General features: G+C 34.5%; 1 protein-coding gene across 1 annotated transcript in view; it reads right to left on the bottom strand.

The window, feature by feature from the left end:
- LOC128881952 (uncharacterized) overlaps window positions 1–23,407 on the bottom strand; it is a 164,891-nt gene that overhangs the window by 75,149 nt on the left and 66,335 nt on the right. The window contains exons 12-20 of the mRNA XM_054133425.1: window positions 22,602–22,649; window positions 13,830–14,032; window positions 12,203–12,395; window positions 11,235–11,333; window positions 10,779–10,918; window positions 8,838–8,910; window positions 7,434–7,469; window positions 4,509–4,653; window positions 3,008–3,113 (exon numbers count right to left, since the gene is read on the bottom strand). Coding sequence (XP_053989400.1) covers window positions 3,008–3,113; window positions 4,509–4,653; window positions 7,434–7,469; window positions 8,838–8,910; window positions 10,779–10,918; window positions 11,235–11,333; window positions 12,203–12,395; window positions 13,830–14,032; window positions 22,602–22,649 — 1,043 coding nt within the window. The remainder of the gene's footprint in view (window positions 1–3,007; window positions 3,114–4,508; window positions 4,654–7,433; window positions 7,470–8,837; window positions 8,911–10,778; window positions 10,919–11,234; window positions 11,334–12,202; window positions 12,396–13,829; window positions 14,033–22,601; window positions 22,650–23,407) is intronic.

The following is a 23,407-nucleotide window of genomic DNA, read 5'->3' on the forward strand; positions in this document are numbered from 1 at the left end:
CATATTTTCGCTTTAAATTTTCGTTTTTCCCTTTTCTTGCCACTCTAAAAATCCCAAAGAAATTGATTTGTCTTTTTAGATGGAAAGCAGGTCAGCGTTTGTATCTACTGATCACTAAAAGCAGCGCTACTGAAGCTAACCAAAAGTACATAAAAAATAAAAAAAAACAACGAGTACGATAAAACACCGAAAGTGTAAACGGGATTGCGTGCGCTCGATACATCGGTAATATCGATGCTTTACGCTCGAAAGTAAAGGTAACGTGACGCTGAGCGTGGCAAAAGAAACGATCCGCAAGAGTTCACCAAGTGACGCCAAGTAAAAAACAAAGCTTCGTAATGAAAAACAAAAATCAAGATAACGAGTGTTGCTTCGTAAATTGTTTTCAATCGTTCGATTAGTCGTTACCTTCCTTCTCGTCCGTGTGACAGAAGTCGGCTAGAAGCAAAGCCATTTCAAACGATCATGTTTCGGACACATTGTTTGGGAGGCTTCTAGGTACGTACCGTTAACGTGACTCGACACGTGGCGACGAGAATCGCATTAGTTTGCGTTAATCAAGCGTCACTTCAATCGAAATACGCAAAAGGGAATGGAAATTTCGCCCTGATTTCTCTCTGGTTACAATCACGAATTGGATGAAACTGACAGTCTCGAATAATGGAGGACTGGTTGCGGCATTAGAGTCTTCGGATTCGATGAACGAATGTTCTGAGAACGTTCTGTCACAGTTTTGTTAACGGGTAATGGTTACAAATATATTTTGTGTTGACTATTTACAGTACGAATCTCATATATTTTTCAAAAAGGATATTGGTGATGAATTTGTCCATGAATTATTTTATATTCCAACTGAATGATAAGCAGACTTGTTAGATGTTTTCACGAGAAAACATTCTCTGAACTATAAAAACGAACATTTCATTAAATGTTCTAACAGAACCTAATCGCTCACTCCAGATTGTTTAAATTAATCCACAATAACAAATTGATTATGTATGTATAATACATGATTGACTACGGTGATATCATCTATAATTAGCTAACACCTTTGTCTAGAAATGGAAGAGAAGCTTGATCATTGGATATACAGGGTGTCCCAAAAATTTTAGAAATCCTTGAATATGTGGTTCGGGAGGTGATTTGAAACAACTTTTTCCTTAGCGAAAATTTTCTCCGAGGCTTCGTTAAGGAGTTATTAACAGAAAACCCCGGACCAATCAGAGCGCGAGTAGGCCGCGGTAGGCGTAGGCTACCGCCCTCCACCAGCATCGTCGCGCTCTGATTGGTCGAGGGTTTTCTGGTGATATCGCCTTAATGAAGCCTCGGACAACATTTTCGCTAAGGAAAAAGTTGTTTCAAATCACCTCCACCCTGTATACACAGGGTGTCCCAAAAATGTTGTAACACCTTGAAAGGGGTGGTTCGGGGGGTGATTTGAAACAACTTTTTTCTTAGCGGAAATGTTGTCCGAGACTTCGTTGGGGAGATATTAACGGAAAACGTCGACCAATCACAGCGCGCGTATGCCGTTGGTACGGCCGCTGATTGGTCGGCGTTTTCTGTTAATATATTCTCAACGAAGCCTCGGACAACTTTTTCCTTAGCGAAAATGTTGTTCGAGGCTTTGTTAAGGAGATATTAACAGAAAACCCCGGACCAATCAGACGGCGGAGGACGGTGGCCTAGCGCGTAGTCCACGCCTACCGCGGGCGCTCTACCGCCATATCGTGCTCTGATTGGTCCGGGGTTTTCTGTTAATATCTCCTTAACGAAGCCTTGGACATTTTCGCTAAGAAAAAAGTTGTTTCAAATCACGTCCCGAATCATCCCTTTCAAGGACCTCCAACATTTTTCAGTCACCTTGTACATTCTTTCGCCGCCATTTTTCTTATCGTAAATAATATTTGTTTACGGTCGTATTCATATCTAGAATTTAATATTTGAAACTTCTGGAAATTCACCGTTAAAATGTAATTCGAACATTAATTAATTTATAGGTACGTGAATAATCAAAAATAACTTCTTTCTCGAATTTGAAATATACAATGTCAACTCGGCATATTTTATTTCGTTGTAATTTTTAATATTAATTCAGATATAATTTAAAATCAGTATTTTATAAATTTCCTTGTTTATAAAATTGTAACGGGGGGATAACGCCGACCGTTAGTCGCGACCCTCTGTCTTACGCTGCCCTCGGTCTCTGTCCTTTCCCCCACCCATTAGTCGCGGCCCTCTCTCTTGCACCGTCTCGCTCTGTCTCCTTTTCCCCACCCGTTAGTCGCGACCTTCTCTCTTCCGCCGCCCACGGCTCTGTCCTTTCCCCCACCCGTTAGTCGCGACCCTCTCTCTCGCGCCGCCTCGGTCTGTCTCCTTTCCCCACGCGTTACTACCATCGAACGCCACTAGGTGGCCGCCGCGAGAACCAGGTTTTCGTAAACAGGATAGAGCGAAAGAGCAATAGTAACCATTGGCGTAAAATTTGAAAGTTTATATATTCAAAATGAAGCCTACGTATCACTTAAAGAATAACTATATTATTTTTCAAAACAATACCCATTACCAGTAAAATTCAAGCAAAGATATTTAAACATGACCACTCCATTATTTGTACAGTATCATTTACTACAACCTCATGCACTAAATAATTAAACTATAATTAACTATAATTAAACTCAGTTTGCAAGAAACTTTCATTACCAAATATGTTTGTAAATATCACCTCGGTACAAATACGTACGTAAACGTATTCTTTATTATTTTCATACAGAGCATTTCATAACAGAAATAGTTCAATAAAATCGTCGACGCCATTGCCACAACCTTTGCCTGTTAAACATCTAGATTGGTTCACACTTCGTAGTGATAAGCACGTTTTATAAGCACGCTCGCTGCGAAATTTTGGTAGCCGATAACGAAATCTTAGAAGAAACTCGTGTCGAAAGATGGATCTACCAGGGCTAGGAATACCTCGATCTAAGATTCTCATGGGTTTACTGTTTACCTCTTTGGCTTCCTTTTCGGCGATGGACGACCGTCCAGGCTCGTAATCCTCGATGCGTCCTGGTTGATTCTTGTAAATATCCGTGCTGTATTTCAGCGCTCCGTTTCTGAAATGCGAACGAGAAACTGTCACTGACAATTCAAACGTATCACATTTCGTATTTTTATTAGTATAAGGTATTCCAGAATTAGTGTACGAACCGGAAATGGGGAGATGAGACGATTCTGAACAACAATTTCCTTTGCAAAAATGTCGAGTGACGCTTCGTTTCTGAATTATTAACGAAAAAGCATCAACCAATCACAGCGCCCGAGTTGTGCGCGCTCAGCCGCGAGAGGCTGGCTCAAGCCAGGACGCTCCGCCCAGCTATCGGGACAGCCTATCGCAGCTGGGAGCGCGCAACTCGGGCGCTGTGATTGGTCGATGGTTTTTCGTTAATAATTCAAAAACGAAGCGTCATTCGACATTTTTGCAAAGGAAATTATTGTTCAGAATCGTCTCAGCTACCCTCCCTTTCCGGTTCTTAGACTATTTCTGGGACACCCTGTATATTCATCCTTGGAATTCGATAATTATACGAGTGTATTTTCTTGTATTTATTTTAAGCTCTTTGGGAATAAAAGTGTAAACAAATTCTGATTTATGAGATCTGTCAATCTTGTTGCATTTACTTAATTGTAAATTAAATGTAAGTATTTATTCAAGATTCTGATAGATGTGACTATTAAAATAACTAAACACATACTTGTATGTGACAGTATCCATGAAAAGGTTATTTATTGGTACTATTATACATATCTTCCCCAATAAGTGCGTTGCATTCCAACTTTTAAATCAAGAAAATTATGTAAATATCTACATATTATTGTAATGTTATTTGAATTTTGTGATTTCTTATTTTCCATGAAATTACATGCATCATACAGTGTATTAAATGTAATTTATTTAATCGCAATTCAAACTCTCTAATCAATTCTCTCTAATCAATTAAAATCAATCAAAATAACTGACTCACGAATCGACTGTATTAAATGCAATAAAATTGATTTCTTTTTTTACAAGGATTTTCCAAAAAGTTTAAAAACATCTGTAATCTTAAATGTAATTTATTTATTTACAATAGGGGTTTCTAATCAATTCTCTCTAATCAAATTCTCTAATCAATTAATATCAATCAAAATAATTGACTGATGAATTGACTGTATTAAATGCAATTTTGATTCTTTCTTTTACTTGGATTTTCCTAAATAGTATAAAAACATCTGTAATCTTAAATGTAATTTATTTATTTACAATAGGGGTTTCTAATCAATTCTCTCTAATCAAATTCTCTAATCAATTAAAATCAATGAATATAACTGACTCATTAATTAACTATATTAAATGCAATAAAATTGATTCCTTTCTTTACGAGGATTTTCCTAAAAAGTTTAAAAATATCTGTCTTGATTCTTTTTTTGTTATCAGGGAGTATTAGCTTATCAGTAATCTACTGTCTTACTTCCTGGGCATAGTCGACGTGGAGAAATCATTTTCTTTGTTACGTAGACGTCGACGACTATCAAATGTAGCAGAACGTTCGGAGTACAAGCGGTGTTCCGGCTCGCTCAAGTATCCACTGCTGCTTCCGTAGCCGTACCTTATCCCTGCAAAACAAAATAGAGTTTGTTAGAAATAGAAATTTACAAGACTTTCTAATACATTAGTTACCATTTTTAACTTCTTTAAACTAATTCTGCGATTCTTGTAACAAAATAGTTATCTGAGAGTAAAAGCAAAATGTAATCAACGTGAATTTTATTCAACGATAGGCTCGACTCATTTTTTAGGTTCTTTGGAAAATAAGTACTCTGGTAGTTCCTCTAGATCAATACTTTCCGATACCACTTTCGCTAATAGCTCGATAACGTCTCCAACATGAAACCTAAATATGAAAACTAAATATCTGAAGAGTGCTATCAATTTCCTCCATTAAACTAAAATTTTAATTGTGTCTGTTTTTTTTTTCGTTTTTTTTTTTATGAGACATAATCCACGAAAGTATCCTTTAATATGGTTATACTCGCGACAGATATTAGCGAACTAGAAAATTCAGAGAACATATTTTGTGATAATAAAATAAAAATAAATTAATAAGACATACATTTTCTTAGAAAAAAAAAATAGGCAAGAACATTTAATGCATTAGGTGTAGAAATTAATTCTGTTCTTTTCTAAAGTAAACTTATCATTTAGAAAGGAAAACGATGTCATTTTAATCTTCCCTCGGTCATGTAAAAGGTGAGTAAACAAAATAGAGTTTGTTAGAAATAGAAATTTAGTTAATTACGAAAATAGAAATTAGAGTTAGAATTTAGAGAGTTATATTTAAACTAGGGTTATAAATAATTAAATGTCAAGACACAGAATTAATTTCCGCATTTAATGATTATCAAGCACGCTGGTATTCTGTTGGAAGAACAGCAATGAGCAAACTTTGTGGGCTACTGAGTTTTATATGTGCATATATATACAGGGTGCCCCAAAAATGTTGGAGATCCTTGAAAAATGTGGGTCAGGAGGTGATTTGAAACAACTTTTTTCTTAGCGAAAATGTTGTCCGAGGCTTCGTTACGGAGATATTAATAGAAAACCCCGGACCAATCAGAGCGCGAGTAGGCCGGCGGAGCGGCCGCGGTAGGCGTGGACTACGCGCTAGGTAGACCGCCTTCGCGCTCTGATTGGTCCGGGGTTTTCCGTTAATATCTCCCGAACGAAGCCTCGGACAACATTTTCGCTAAGGAAAAAGTTGTTTCAAATCACCCCTCGAACCACCCCGTTCAACGATCTCCAACATTTTTGGGATACCCTGTATATTATAAGTGCATATTGAAGTGTCCGTCAGGTTGCGACTTAGATTACGTACATAAATGGACATCTAGTGGAGATTAAGTTGAGTACTTAGAAGGTTGGTAATTAAACCTAACAAAATGACGAGTAAATATTTTTACGTGAACTATTAGTTGTCGAAATTAATTCTGTGCCTTTATGTTCAATCATTTACATATAATTTTATGGTTACTAAAATTCATACATATAAGCATCAGGTTGAGACTAGTTTATGCGTATAGATATATTATTATAGAGATCGGGTTGAAAACTTAAAAGATTGGTAAATTAAGTGTTACGAACAACGGTTGCGAGTAATCGACAGATTTTGTTGAGTTGTCGATAATTATTATAGACGAAGAAAATTTATTTTAATGGGCCATAAAACTGAGGATGTTTATGCAAATTCATAGTTTTATACAGAGTGTCCCAGAGGGTAGCTGAGCCGATTCTGAACATCAATTTCCTTTGCAAAAATGTTGTCCGAGGCTTCGTTAAGGAGATACTAGCAGAAAACGTCGAACCAATCAGAGCGCCCGTATCCGGCGGAGGGCGGTCGCCTAGCCGCGTAGGCCACGCCTACCGCAGGCGCTCGACTGACATCCTCGCGCTCTGATTGGTCGGGGTTTTCTGTTAGTAACTCCTTTACGAAGCCTCGGACAACATTATCGCTAAGGAAAAAGTTGTTTCAAATCACACAACGAACCACCTCTTTCAAGGATCTCCAACATTTTTGGGACACAATGGGGTGTAGCTGAGACGATTCTGAAACGATAATTTCCTTTGCAAAAATGTCGGGTGGCGCTTCGTTTTTGAATTATTAACGAAAAACCACTGACCAATCACAGCGCCCCAGTAGCGCGCGCTCAGTTGGCTAGTCTGGAGTAGCCAGCCAATCCTGGCTCGAGCTAGCCACTCACAGATGAGCGCGCGCTACTCGGGCGCTGTGATTGGTTCATGGTATTTTTCTTAATAATTCAAAAACGTAGCCTCGTAAGACATTTTTGCTACGGAAATTGTTGTTCAGAATCGTCTCAGCTACCTGTATATCAAAATGTTGAGTAAGTCTCTTATATCTGTTTAAACTACAGATAAAAATAAACGAATATAAGGCACAAAATGAACTTCTACACCTAGTACATATTATATACCATGTAAATTATTAGTCAGAGACACAGCTGTAAGGTAAATTTTTAATTATCGATTATGAACGTTACTCCGTTCCAGGATGTTAAATAAAAGGACCCTTGCACTTGAAACGTTTATTGTTACTGTCACCGCATCGACGACTAGCTTCGTTAAAATCAATCACAATTGTTATCTCGTGTTACATAAAAGTACGGTGCGTATGACGCATGTTAGAACATCGTTTTTACATGAACGTCACTCGAATAGAACACGTATGTGTATTTGGCGCGAACAGCGTGCGAGATTGACCGAAGAAGAAGGCCATAATTGCAACATGTTAATCGTCTTGGCTAAGCTGAGTGAGTCATTAGTATTTTTGTATTGCAATTGTTTATTCAACCGTCAATCGTGTGTCGGAAAAAGTATTCACCTCGTCTTGGTTTGTAACGAATGGTTACGTAGTCATCTGAAAATGAAATTTGAAAATGAATCCCTTTGGTTTCTTTCATCGCGACATTTACGTGTTGCCATTTACAAAATTATTCTACCTGATTCTTTTTTTTTTTAAATAATATACAAAATGCAGATTTATAGTCATTTACAGTTACTGTATAAAATTGAAGTTGTGGATATCTTATTTTCGTGGAATAATTGACAAATAATTTTCAAGGTAGAGAAAAATCAAATTTAATTTCATCCGGTAAATTTACTTGCAGGAATGAGTAGAATAAAATATGGTTAGATAATGGAGAAAGTAAAGCGCCGAATAGGAAAGGTAGAAAATTAAATTTTTGCTTCTGGAACTTATTAAGTATTAGATTAATTTCGTCGAATGGCAACATACGAGTCGAGTGTCATTATTTATTTTAAAAAATTACAAAAGAATTGTCGTTCGAAGTAAAATCGTCTGGCGACATCTATGTTTCTACGATTGTACTTACATTATTGTATGTAGTACATTTTGTACGTAATAAAGAGAAATAATTAATTCAAGTTATATAGGGTGTCCCAAAAATTTTGAAGGTCCTTGAAAGGGGTTCGTGGGGTGATTTGAAACAACTTTTTCCTTAGCGAAAATGTTGTCCGAGGCTTCGTTAAGGAGATATTAGGAGAAAACGCCGGACCAATCAGAGCGCGGGGATGGCGATCTAGCGTGTACCCCACGCCTACCGCGGGCGCTCCGCCGGTATACTCGCGCTCTGATTGGTTCGGGGTTTTCCGTTAATATCTCGCGAACGAAGCCTCGGACAACATTTTCGCTAAGGAGAAAGTTGTTTCAAATCACTTCCCGAACCACGCTATTCAAGGTGTTACAACATTTTTGGGACACCCTGTATATACAGGGTGGAGGTGATTTGAAACAACTTTTTCCTTTGCGAAAATGTTGTCCGAGGCTTCGTTAAAGAGATATTAACAGAAGACTCTCGACCAATCAGAGTGCGAGCGTCCCGGCGGAGGGCGGTTGCCTAGCGCGTAGCCTACGCCTACCGCGGCCTATTTGCGCTCTGATTGGTCCAGGGTTTTCTCTAAATATCTCCTTAACGACGCCTCGGACTACATTTTCGCTAAGGAAAAAGTTGTTTCAAATCACCCTCCGGACCCCTTTCAAGTTTCTCCAACATTTTTGGGACACCCCGTATTTACTAAATTCACTAGTTTCGTAAGAATTCTATGCACTTTAGTAATTAGACTGATTATTAATAATAAAAAAAAAACAGCAAACATCGTCGAAAAGCTTAGTAATATTAATAATTGTTACAATTTTTAGTTCAATTCTTTTTGATTTCAAGTAAGCGTTGAAGCTATGCAATATTATTTGCCGCACAAAACTTACCGCTTCTATCAGTACGGTGCAACGAGTCATACATTTTCTTGTACCACTTTGTTTGATTATTCTCCTTGACTTCCTAAAATGTTTTTCTCGAGTCAGATACCCGCAAACATGGAAACGTTAATTCCACCCGATTTATATAGTGGAGCAATCGCGGATTATTGTTTCTAAACCGAACAAATAATAACTGAGTAATTGGCTCGAAGGATACTTTTAATTCCGTTTTATATGAAATCAATTTTGACTGAATTAAAGCTTATCTGGTTAACTTACCAATTTCTCTTGGTAAATAATAATGAATATTAATTTTGAAGGCGATTCCAAAATATTTAAATATAAATATTTCAATTATTTTTTGTAGATATTTATATAGCTTGAATATGTGAAAGTATTTAATCCCTCGCTACGAGATATGTACACAATTTGTTAAAACTAAAAATGAGATTGAGAAGATTATTTGAAAGTAATATTATATTTTTATTTAAATATAATCTTCATGATTAGTAATGAGTTAATAATGATTGATGCTGATGACATCAATAATAATGAATAATCATGATGAATATGAATATTGGTAATAAATATAACGAAATTATGTACTAGAATTGAAATATGTAAAAAAATATAAATATACATATTCTAAAGAAAAAAAAGTATTAACGTTATCGATTTTAACGATTGGTTACAGATATTATAAACATCATGATGAATATAAATATAAAGAAAGTGTGTATTTGAATTGAAATGTATATAAAAATATACCGGATGTTGGAGGAATAATTTCAAGGAAAATATCATAATTTAAGGAATTTTCTAGGTATTATATATAAAGTATCTCAGGATTAGTGGAAGAACCGAAAATATGTTCTGAACAACATCTGAGACTGTATAGTAGCTGAGTAGCTGAGACGATTCCGAACAACAATTTCCTTTGCAAAAATGTCGTGTGAGGCTTCGTTTTTGAATTATTAACGAAAAACCGCCGACCAATCGCAGCGCCCGAGTTGCGCATGCTCAGGCGCGATAGGCTCGCTCAAGGCAAGAGGCTCGGCCCAGCTATCTGGCCAACCTATGGCGGCTGAGCGCGCGCAACTCGGGCGCTGTGATTGGTCCCTGGTTTTTCGTTAATAATTCAAAAACAAAGCCTCACACGACATTTTTGCAAAGGAAATTGTTGTTCGGAATCGTCTCAGCTACACCCATTTCTGGTTCATACACTAATTCTGGGACACCCCGTATAAATTTAAATAAAAATTGTATGGAGGAAAGGTGAGTTTGGTATTCCAATGAAACTAGTCACAGTTAGAAATATGTTTCAAACTTTACAGTAAATGTGTTTTATATTTAATACATTATATTCTACATTTATCGTGATTATTTAATGTTTGTCATTTAGAGATGACCTCTGAGATTAAATTAAATGAGGAAAATTTAATGTACAAGAATGTTTATGTTTATAATGTTAATGAATATTATACTGTATTATTGTTACATTACCTTATATTATATAATATTATGTAATATTACAAGATAAAATACATAATATAATATAACATAGATATACTTGTCTCATTTCAATCCTTTGCAGTTTGTATATTTATAGATTCACTCTTTTATTTTTATAATAATATATTCATTTTTACATTATACGATTATCGCATCAAAATTCTGTTTGTAAATTCTGTTATGTATCAAAGAAAAATACATATATTCTTTCCCTTATAGAATAACTTTAATTTTACTATGCAATGTCTGAAACAATCTAACGTATCTATATCATAAAATTCAAATTTTTAAATAAATAGAAAATGACTTGAATCACGTGTTACGGTAAATCGGTAGCGAGGGATTAGCAACAAATTCTACAGATTATACATTAATCGAAATCTTCACGTTTTAAAGTTCGGTCAACTCGAAAACATCCTTAACTATTTACAGACCTACCGATCTCAAAACGAGGGGAATACCCTCCTTAGTCGTCGGGCCAATACCCGAGAATTTTCGAGGACCCAAATCGGCCATCTTCTTCGGCGGTTCATTATCCGTTTCCGGCTCGCTCTCGTACTCTTTCTTCACAGTGTAGACTGAGCGAACATCATTTTAAGTTTCACAATGCAGCAACCGTGGACACTCGCGGAAAGATTTAGGGAGAAAGAAAAGTGATTTCGATGGGAACGATCGATTCAATATGATAACGTGCATCGTGCCAATGAATGAATCACGAGAATACTTTTCGACGCACGAGAAAGAGATCAATTATACCGCACGGTACAGTTTGAAATTAGTCGACGTGTGGAATCACGGAGTGATTATGTACACGAATACGGTTAAATTTGAATGGTGCACAGTGAAGGTTGCAAAATATTGATAGAGTTGAATGACTCTATTCGGAGTACTCACTTATCTCTCCGGGGCTAATTAGTGGCTTTTCGTCACTCAGGGGGCGCCTCACCGTTTCGGTTTCCTCTAAGTAAGCTGCCCCTTTTGGTAATTGTCCCTCTAAAACATTAATTAAACAGAAATATATTAATGATGATGTTTAATGATACTTATTGAAATAGTATGAAGAGAAATTTGTTGAACAGATCGATCTGCCTCCGTGAATACGGCACTGGTCGATACTAGTGTCGAACAGCTACGGTCCTTTGACTATACAGGGTGTTCCAAAAATGTTGTAAGACCTTGAAAGGGGTGGTTCGGGAGGTGATTTGAAACAACTTTTTCCTTAGCGAAAATGTTGTACGACGCTTCGTTGAGGAGATATTTAGAGAAAACATCGGACCAACCAGAGCGCGAGGATGCCGGCGGAAGGCGGTCGCTTAGCGCGTAGCCTACGCCTACCACGGCCTACTTGCGCTCTGATTGGTCCGGCATTTTCCGTTAATATCTCCTCAACGAAGCCTCGGACAACATTTTCGCTAAGGAAAAAGTTGTTTCAAATCACCTCCCGAACCACCCCTTTCAAGGTGTTCCAACATTTTTGGGACGCCCTGTATACCTGTTGAATCGGCAAATCGGTTGTAGGTAAAGAAGAATATAATGGAATATAATTATATATATTTATATATATTTGGAATTATATTGTATTATATAATTATAAATTGTAATTATATTAATTGATTTATAGTAACATATAATAAACATTCTTTCTGTATGCATCATCTATGATACTGATAAACAACTGACATTGTCAGATTTTTTTTTTTATATAAATTGTAATTATATTAATACTGCTGTAGTATCGTATAATAAACATTTGTTATTGACGCGTTATTATTATTAATAATACTACCAAACAACCGACATTGCTACAATATTTATATTTACAATATACAATATACTTTATCGTGTTTATGGTAGTGGCTTACCCCTTGCTTTTTGCAGCAAAGTTATGGTTGGATTTTGAGCACGAGGCAGACGGGGCGTCGATGCCAGCGAGTTTAGCCCTTGCGAAGGGGCTGAATGCGAATTAACGATTCGTGTGCTGCTCTCGTAACTACTTTCCAACGTTTCCTTCCTTCCTTCTTCAGCTTTCCAAGGTGGCGGTGTCTCTTGAGCAGTCTGCAATTGAGAAAAGGTGCATGTGCAATATCAGTAGATATTAAAAATACCAATTTGAAATATTAAAGGTGTTTGAAATGGGTCAAGAGAAATTTTAAACAAAACGAATGAAAGAAGTCATCTTTACTAACATTTTGTAGAAGAGACGTTTCGAATATTAACGCTTATAATTCTCTTTAGAGATTACAATTTGTTTATTCCTGTGGTACGATAAAGAAAATATACAGGGTGCACCAAAAATTTTGGAAGTCCTTGAAAGGGATTTGGGGGGTGATTTGAAACAATTTTTTCCTTAGCGAAAATGTTGTCCGAGGCTTCGTTGAGGAGATATTAACAGAAAACCCCGGACCAATCAGAGTGCGAGTAGGCCCCGGTAGGCGTGGGCGACGCGCTGGGCGACCGTCCCCTGACGGCATCCTCGCGCTCTGATTGGTCGAGGATTTCTGTTAATATCTCCTTAACGAAGCCTCGGACAACATTTTCGTTTAGGAAAAAGTTATTTCAAATCACCTCCCGAACCACCCCTTACAAGGTGTTACCCTGTATACAGTGTGTCCCAAAAATGTTGTAACACCTTGAATATTTCCTCCTCGAAATTGAGCAACTTTTGTTCGAAACATTTTTCGCTAACTCTTATAGTTTCCGAGAAATTCTACTGGGGAATTAAAAATGATCCACGCTGTATAAAGGGTGTCCCAGAAATGTTGTAACACCTTGAATATTTCTCCCTCGAAATTGAGCAACTTTTGTTCGAAACATTTTTCGCTTTGTCTTATAGTTTAAGAGAAATTCTACTGTGGAATTTAAAATGGTCCACCCTGTATACAGGGTGTCCCAGAGATGTTGTAACACCTTAAAAGGGGTGGTTCGGGATTTGATTTGAAACAACTTTTTCCTTAGGGAAAATGTTGTCCGAGGCTTCGTTGAGGAGATATTAACGGAAAATGCCGGACCAGTCAGAGCGCAAGTAGCCCGCGGTAGGCGTAGGCTACGCGCTAGACGACCGCCTTTCGCCGGCATCCTCGCGCACTGATTGGTCCAGGGTTTTCTCTAAATATCTCCTCAACGAAGCCTCAGACAACATTTTCGCTAAGGAAAAAGTTGTTTCAAATCACCACCCGAACCACCCCTTTCAATGTGTTACAATATTTTTGGGACACCCTGTATATTGTAAAGAGTATTACAACGTACATTTTACAATATTGAAATGAAGCAGCAAAACAATAAAAATAATAAAAACTAAACTTTTATACCCAAAACTAATTTAATAAGAAAAAGGAAAGAATTCTAACGTGTATACAATAATATTTTAAACATCATGTACTTGCTATTTTAAAAATGTTCATGACGATACAATTTTAGCAAAAATTTTAACAAAACATTTAAATTTACGCGTAGATAGAAAGAATCGTGGCGCAAATCTTGATAACTCACTTCCTGCTGTGCTAGTTTTTTTCGGCTTAGAACGGGGCTTTCAAATTGCACCGGTCGAAATTCCTTTCTCTCTGGAACAGGACTGGCTCCGGCGCTGGAAGGTGTCCAAACGGGAGGGATTCCGTCGTCCTTTTGAGACTCTTTTCGATGAGGACTTGGCTCCTTGGGGTCTGGCGGTGGCTCACTTCCAGGTGACCAAATGCCTAACAATAAGAATTCACGTTGTTAACAGAGTTACTGAAAACAAATATGTCAATCAGACAATGGTAAATAAACATTTGAAATCCTTTATGGCTTTCAGGCTCTAGACTGAATAATTTTAAATAGTTCTGATACAAACAGTATCTTTTTATACAATTTTATACATTTAAAATATTTTATATAAATTATATATTCGTGATATATTATACATTTTATATATTTTATATGCTTTATATATTTTACAGTTTGAATTTATTGTATATATCATCCAGCCAACTGTAGATTGAATGATTTGAAGTAGTTCTGCTACAAACAGAATCTTTTTATACAATTTTATACATTTAAAATATTTTATATAAATTATATATTCTTGATATATTATACATTTTACATATTTTATATGTTTTATATACCTTATAGATTGTATTTATTGTGTAAATCTTTATTATATATTCTTGATTATATATTCTTGATATATTACACATTTTATATATTTTATATGTTTCAACTCCAAACAACTTCAATAAAAGAAAATACAAAAAACAAAAAAAAAAATCGAAACTCGAAGAAATTAAGCTCACATGCATTTTGCGCACTCCATTCAGTAGCATGACTCATAGATTTCATGCTTCAAAGGAACCGAATACAAAACACATAAAATAAATTCTTTCCAAAATAGCAAAAATAAATTCTTTCCAAATTCATTTCATCTATCTAAGTTACATCATATCAACTATCAACATTCCAAGAATTACTGGTTTAGGTTACATTTTATTATTACATCCCACATCGTAAATAACATTCGTTCGTTTGAATTAATAAATGATCGAACCAAATGATGGGTTCGGGTTTCGGGTAAACAACGTTTGACTCGAGTTCAAGAAAGTTGCGTTAGGGTCTTTGCTCCGCAGCATGTGCACGGTGGAAGTTGTGGCTGGGTTGGTGTGAGTACAGTGAGAACGAGCCAAAATCAACATTCGAGATCTGTAGGAGACTTGCTAATCTTGGCCACGGAAGCATATTACATAAAGAATCGTGACTCCCTCGCCGATTTCTCGGTCCATTACGTCAAACGATCTTGGAAAAGGGTTTACTTGTGTATCGTTTGACAGACATAGGTTACAGTGAGGAATAACTGGATGCAGGTTATTAAGACAGAAGAACAAAATTTCACCAGATACTGCAAGAAATAATCCACAAGAGACAGTAACGTTGCCTTGTAATACGTGTGTGGACGCATTAAAATCATAATAGTAGTTTTATTAGTGCGACACATATTTTTTATCTATTACAACAAGAAGAGGAGCATATAACATCATCAATAAAAGAGTAAGTAAAATCCGTAAGTAAAAACAGTTAAAACTAGATAGTGTTTACCATTATTTGATAAGTAGTTGTGTGCGCTTAAAGTATATGTACTATCGTTGTAAATTCTTGTGCATTTTCTGTTTCCGCCGTCTTTGATTGATATAAGCAGCGACAGTCATTCCAATAAGAGGAAACGAAGGGATGAATTGCTTGTTTCATGAAGCAAATAATTTGCTGATGAAGCAACAGTATTTTGGTGCTCTCCAGAAATAGGAGTTGCTGCTGTAAAATTCTAGTATTTTATCTGAGCGAAGGATACCTGGTGGTAATTATTAAAATAACACAAGAAGAATCGTACAAGTATTACAGGAAATACGATCAAGGTTGACAGATATATTGAAATTGGCAAGGTTAAAATGTACTACGACCTGACACAGTGTACACTGGAAGTAACGAGTATTCTCAATTCATATAATATTCTCAATTGTATTTTTGTTTGTTTATAATGAAAGGTTATTAACATAACTTGTTATATTTACTACACCCGCATATATCTGATACTGACCCCTGAGTAATTGGAATCAATTTTAAATTTGAGACATCTCGTAGTTGGCAGCGAATGGGTTAAGGATGAAAACACCACTTCGAACAATTCTGGTTATTTATATTGACCCTACCTTGATTATTGCTCGAACCTCGTGCAGTAATCGAGGTAACTATAATCGAGACCCTACTGTATTCAATTGGATAGTTATTTCAGGAAGCTTCTTTTCTTTTTATATTAATACAGATTGGTTGTTATTGTTGAACAAATAATAGATCCAATTTCGTTTATCTTTCATTTTTATTGCTTGTCAAGTTCGTCTTAACAAACTATAAGTAACATCTAATAAAACTTGTTACGTTGGTATTCGATAGAACTCAATTGTACAAACTGCCAAAGAAGAATTTACTAGGAACATTTATTTCAGCTTTTTATATCTTTTATTAATTATTCAGGAACCAATATAGTAAATTGAATTTTGTATAGTTTAGTGAGAAGAGATATATTAGAATTTTGTTGAACGTTAGGTACCAAAAAAGTATTATATTTTTCTGTATGATAGTTTCCAAAAGAAAATATGAAAATACACTTAAAAATTTCATCAGTAATGATCTAATCTTCAAACTGATATCATAATAGTGACTATATTTAGTATCTATTAGTGACTATATTTAGTATTTAGTTTCTAAAAGAAAGTAAGAAAATACACTTAGAAATTTCATCAGTAATGCTCTAATTTTCAAATTGATATCATAATAGTGACTACATTTGAAACAAACTTTCAAATTTCAGGTATTAATAAAGTTAATAGTGCCTTAAGCATACATAATACAACTTTTGACTCTCTCGATTGACCAAACTATTTGTGAATAATTATCCAAGATCGTTACATGATATATTTATGTACATTTGATACAACAGTGTTTATGGTTTCGATTCAACAAAACGTGCACAGCGAAATTCATGTAAATTAAAACAAGCATTAAGTTAAAAAGGAAATACACCAACCAACCATTCTGGATAAATGAACATAAATGCTGTTACCCTCTTCTTTTTTCTCTGCTCTTGCGTATTTTCATCGTGTTCGATTTAGCAAGATGGGCGCATAAATAACAATGTAAAAATAGAATTTATGTTGGCAGCATAAATAGTTACGTTTCTTTCCGGACTCCGTAGGTTCTAAGAAGTTAAACTCGAGACAGCTGAATCGTCTGTTATGAATCATCAAATTGATTATACAAGCATTGACAATAACTGTTACATCTTCTGTAAAAAGAACACCGTATGTATAACCTAACAATTTGAACATTGAATTTGCAATAAAATTTGTTCTTTTTCTTATAATAATTTTTGTTTGATATCTTTTTTTTATTAGCAATAAAAATTTGCAATAAAATTTGTTCTTTTCCTTCTAATAATTTTAGGTTGATTTTTTTTTTTATTAGTGGGTAGACAAATTTTCTGTTATTTATTATATAGGGAACGATTTTAATAAAAAAATCCTTGCAATATTAATGAATACCAAAAAGAGCCTTTTATTTGTAAAAAAAATATTGCGAAATAAAGTAATATTCATTCAATAGTTTTTTATTTTTTACAAAAGTAAGTTTGAAATTGAAAGAAAGAAAATAAAATTTATCGTATTTAAATTAAATGTATTTAATGGATTTAACTTTTATGTATCTTTAATTTAATTTTAGAATTTGATATTAAAGAATTTTTGAATAAATTGAAATTGTATTAGGTGCATTCGAGTCTAAATTGAACTGAATGCTATTATTAGTGTAGGCATCCATCTGTTTGTATTCGCATTATAAACGTGAAGTATGTTCTTAGCCTATGAGTCAACGAGCTAATTTGAAACAAAATTAATAGGCTGTTCAAAACCACTAAATGGATTATCTCTACCATACTGTTTATTAAACGTACTGACGTCCTTCTAAAAGGCAGGAAGACTGTAACATATGTAAAAATAGACAAAATTTCACTGGAGTAATAGATTAAAAAAAGAAATCAAAAAGTCTGATTATATGTCACGATATTTATCCTGAATACTGTATACATGATAAAATAATTGATTAAATGATTAATCATGAGTATCCTGTTGAGTTCCTGTTCCTTCGAGATGAATTCTATCATTTTATAACACAAATTCTAATTTCTGTTTAATTATCAACGGATAACAAATTGCTTATCTTCTATCTCTTGTTTAACAATTAAATAAATAAGAATAAGAATAAATAAGAATTTTTGCTCATACTTGCGTGCAAATAGGAGCACCGATTACCTGATGCAATTTATAATTTAGGGAAGTAACCTCGAGCTATCAGTTTGTTTTGATTCGACTTCACAGTCAAACTATTTTCAGCAACATTCATCAAACCGACGGAATTTTGTATAGTTTAGTGAGAAGAGTACTTCTTGTGCCTCCATAATTAATACATGCCGGTCTAAAGTATTGTAACATACGTTTACAATGAAAATCTGGATCCTATGATCTTACTTCATAATGTACAAAAATTTTCCAAAATGATCTTTTATGAAATCAAAACAAAATTTTTATTTTCTATTTTAATCTGATGTGGATACGATTATTCATTTAACAAATTGAGCGTTGGTCCCAGAAGGATTAAAGAATATATACATAGGTATATTGTGTATACAGGATGTCCCAGAAATAATCCAAAAAAAATGTCGGATGATGCTTCGTTTTTCGTTAATAATTAAAAATCGAAGCACCATCCGACATTTTTGAAAAGGACATTGTCGTTCAGAATGGTCTCAGCTACCGACCATTTTCGTGTCTTAGACTATTTCTAGGACACCCTGTATATGATATATAAATATATACAGGGTGTCCCAAAAATTTAGGAAGTCCTTGAAAGGGGTGATTCGGAAGGTGATTTGAAACAACTTTTTCCTTAGCGAAAATGTTGTTCGAGGCTTCGTTAAGCAGTTAGTAACGAAAAAGCACCGACCAATCAGAGCGCGCGGATGCCAGTGGAGCGCTCGCTGATTAGTCGGGGTTTTCTGTTAATAACTCCTTAACGAAGCCTCGGACAACAATTACGCTAAGGAAAAAGTTGTTTCAAATCACCCCCTGAACCACCTCTTTCAATGTGTTACAACATTTTTAGGACACCCTGTATATACAGGGTGGACGTGATTTGAAACAACTTTTTCCTTAGCGAAAATGTTGTTCGAGGCTTCGTTAAGGAGTTAGTAACGAAAAACCACCAACCAATCAGAGCGCGAGGATGCCAGTGGAGCGCTCGCGGTAGGCGTGCGCTACGCGCTAGGCCACCGCCCACCGCCGGTATACGCGCGCTCTGATTGGTCGCGGTTTTCTGTTAATAACTCCTTAACGAAGCCTCGGACAACATTTTCGCTAAGGAAAAAGTTGTTTCAAATCACCGTCCGAACCATCCCTTTCAAGGACTTCCAATATTTTTGGGACACCCCGTATATTGAAGAGTTAGATGTAATGTACAAATATTAAATGTGATATTATGTAATATACATATAATATATATATGCAATTACAGAATACATAGATATACATATACATATACAGGGTGTCCCACGCAACTGGTACAGGCTTTATCTTCTAAACAATTGCGATATAACTCCTAAACGGTTGGGAATAGAAAAAAATGTTACAAGTGAAAGTTAAATGGTTTCTTATGGTGCATAACATCACTTTCACTTATAACATTTTTTTCTATTCCCAACCGTTTAGGAGTTATATCCTGTCCCAATTGCGTGGGACACCCTGTATATCAACAAACAAAGGTAAAACTTCAATTTTCAAAGCTCAAGGTCATTTCAAGGTCATGTTATACATATCTGAACGTATTTCTCCATCAGTTACACAATGCAATACAAAAAAATTGTAGTTATCTATCACAAAAACATCGATGATCTTAATAACTCCTAAAAAAATAACCTTTTCTAAAAAAATATTGTTTTGTGATATAATAGTTCCTTAAAACCATTCCAAATAGTACACAAAATATTTTTTGTACTCCCACAATTGTAGGTTATATTTAGATGGCCTCATTTAAACGGACCACCCTGTATATTCTTTAATCCTCCTAGGACTAACGATCACTATGGCAAAAATAAATCGAAAATACTATCGAAAGTTTCTCAGTTTCCCTCGAGCCTTCGTAAACTCTGTAGACATAACTCTGCCACTATACTAATCCAACAGGCAAAAGTAAAATTAGAATTTCGGTGGGCGTCGATATTAAGCCACGTCTAATTGTAATTGGAGAACGGATATTAAAACACAATGCAGGTCTAGTTTTCTGGAGCAGGCTGTTGCAAACGATGCCAATTTTCGTTTCAATTGGTACAATACTAAAATACTTCGCGAAGTAAGGTAACATTAATAGCCGTAACATTGAACGTATCTCCCTTATCTTCATGCTGAGCCTTGTTAGAAAGATTCGAGGAAGAGATATTCTCGATACGGATACCTTTATTATCGAGAGAGGAAATTATTTTCTATTGTTATTCCGTTGCTTTCATTCCGCTTAATTATGAAATAGTTTTCGCGATCTCTGACAATTTTGCTGTAGTGATACTGTTGTTTGAATATCCTCCCAATGGGAGGGAAATAATAAAATAATAAAAATAATAAAATAATAAAATAGTTAAGAATTTATTGCATCTGTTGGCATTAGAGTGTACTTTTAACTTTCAAGGAAATAATCTTTGTAAAACAAAATAGAAATAACACAATTATGATTAAATTCTATTTATACGTTAACTTTTTTGTTAACATTGATTTGAAAAAAATGGAAGGGTTTTTTTGGGACGCAGGAACACAAATAGGAAAGATATCTATTCCAAAATTCTATTGCACTGAATAAATAGTTTTTCTAACATTCATACAGTTTGACCCCTTTTTTTTGTAAATAAGTGTAATTTGACACCACAAAGAAAGTGTGAAGCTTTACTGAAAGGATTTTCCAAAAGAGATTTTTTACTTATATTTTTGAATGAGACACAAGTGGTGTAGATTATATCTGATTTTTTAAATTTAAAATTCAAGTATAAACAATTAATATTAAACGTGAAAGAAAACGTCGTTTAAGTGTTCACCACTACTATATTAAACATTTTGGAAAAGCTTTTACTTTTTATTTGAATCTGTCAAATATTAAGTCAATTTTTATTTTTATTTTAGTCAAATATTTAGTCAATTTTTATTTTTATTTTAGTCAAATATTAAGTCAATTTTTATTTTTATTTTAGTCAAACATTTAGTCAATTTTAAATTTACTAGTCAACATCTAATGCAAAGTAATTAATAAAAATTGTATCCAAGAAGCAAAAGCTAGAGTAAAAAAATATTGATCTAATTTTCACATAATTGTTACACATTTTTTATAATTTGTTTCTTTTTTAATGAATTTGTATAATCTTTTTCTGCAACGATTATAATTAATAAACATAAGCATGCATACTTGAGCGCATAAGCACCTAACAGTCGTGTGAAATGTTATAATTAACAAAATTGGTTAAAATTGATAAATTTATTAATCTATCACATCATCAAAATTTATGTTCATTTGCAGCACAAGTCAAATTCCGAAATTTCATGTGGATTATTTAAATAAAAAATAAAATGCAACAGAGTTGTCATACTTGTAAATAATTTATTAGAAAAAGCAAAGAGTCCTATGTTAAATGTAAATTCAATACTTTTCCAAGTAAAAAGATAAATAAATTGCTGGTATTAGAAGTAATTTGTTCTTATGTAAAATTTTATACTACATCATTCTGTTTTAATGCAGTCTAGTGTAAATATATAAAAATAGACTTCTTTGGGAATTAAAAAAAAGAAAAAGTATAAATTGTACAATCTTAAATGATTTTTAATTAAAAACACATAGTTTAAAAGCCACAAAAATATTTGTTTTTTTACTTTGAAATATGTATTGTTAAATACAAAATTATTTGTTATTATGCAACTTAAAATTTGTTTTTTTTTAATTCCCCAAAAAATCTCTCTTTTTAGTTTGCTGTAGAATGTAAAACAATATTTTTTATATCAATATTTCTCAGCTTTTATTTTATACAGTTTATCAGTTTGGCTTCCCAGAGGTTAAATTTGTAATTTGTAATTAACATAAAATTCTTTACTTATTCACTCGTTATCAATAAATAAATCAATAATTCTTTCGCATAGAATTTATTCTACATATTTAGAATTTTGTCCACATGAAAACGTTCACGTAGACATAAATTACTTTCATAGCCACCAAAATTTATTTTTTGACTTGTTTTTTATTATTCATCAGAACAAAACAAACAAATCCATTTATTTTATTTAAAATATTATTTTAGAAGGCATTAGAAGAAAACTGAATTTAAAAGACATTTATTTACATCTACTTGAAACAGATAATTAATTATCAAAATACGAATTCAATATTTCCTGAAATCCGGATTACGTTGAAACTTTAACGAACTTTGACCCATTTAGCCACGAATGGCGACGGAATTTCATTAAATTCAAATAAGTAGTATTTACAGGAAATTTCCACTCCTTATTAGTGCACTGTGATTCTGATAATATTAAAAATTATTAATACAAGTTTGTCTCGTCGAACGTTATCATTTTCCTTCTGTCATTCTCAAAGAAACGTACAATCAACAATGGTACAAATCATTCTGTTAGTTTTCACACGTTTCGTTTGCAACTTTACCTGGTGTCGCGGACGAAGCTTTAAACGTGGGAGCGAACATAACGTTCTCTGAAAACATCAAACAGGATTTTAAGAATCCAGTCAGTTTTTCTTCGTGTCTGTTGAAAGTGTCCAATTAATGATAGCGACTGCTACTCTACGCAAAATGATAATAATAGCAACGATAAACAGAAACAATTGAAATTATTTAAACTATTCAAATTCCGAAGAAACTAATAAACAACGCACATGTATCTTGTTGTATAGTGTGAATTAGTGTAGTTCAACAAGTTGTCCTGCTTTCATTTACAATTTAACAATTATGTGTCGACGAAAGTAATGCTAGATACATACAGGGTGTCCAGAACTCCTGTAAGAGCCGGAAATTGAAGGAATAATTTCAAGGAAAATTTCAAAATTTATGGAATTTTCTAGATATTATATACAAGGTGTCTCAGAATTAGTATAAGAAGCAAAAATGGGTTCTGAACAACAGCTGAGACTGTATAGTAGCCGAGTAGCTGAGACGATTTTGAACAACAATTTCCTTTGCAAAAATGTCGTACGAGGCTTCGTTTTTGAATTATTAAGAAAAATACCATCGACCAATCACAGCGCTCGAGTAGCGCGCACTCAGCTGCGAGAGGCCAGCTCGAGCCAGGACGCTCGGCCCAGCCATCGGGCCAGCCTATCGCGCCTGAGCGCGCGCTACTCGAGCGCTGTGATTGGTCGGCGGTTTTTCGTTAATAATTCAAAAACGAAGCGCCACCCAATATTTTTGCTAAGGAAAAAGTTGTTTCAAATCACCTCCCGAACCACCTCTTTCA

This window comes from Hylaeus volcanicus, chromosome 9 (genome assembly GCF_026283585.1).
Source record: "Hylaeus volcanicus isolate JK05 chromosome 9, UHH_iyHylVolc1.0_haploid, whole genome shotgun sequence".
Classification (NCBI taxonomy): Eukaryota; Metazoa; Arthropoda; class Insecta; order Hymenoptera; family Colletidae; genus Hylaeus; species Hylaeus volcanicus.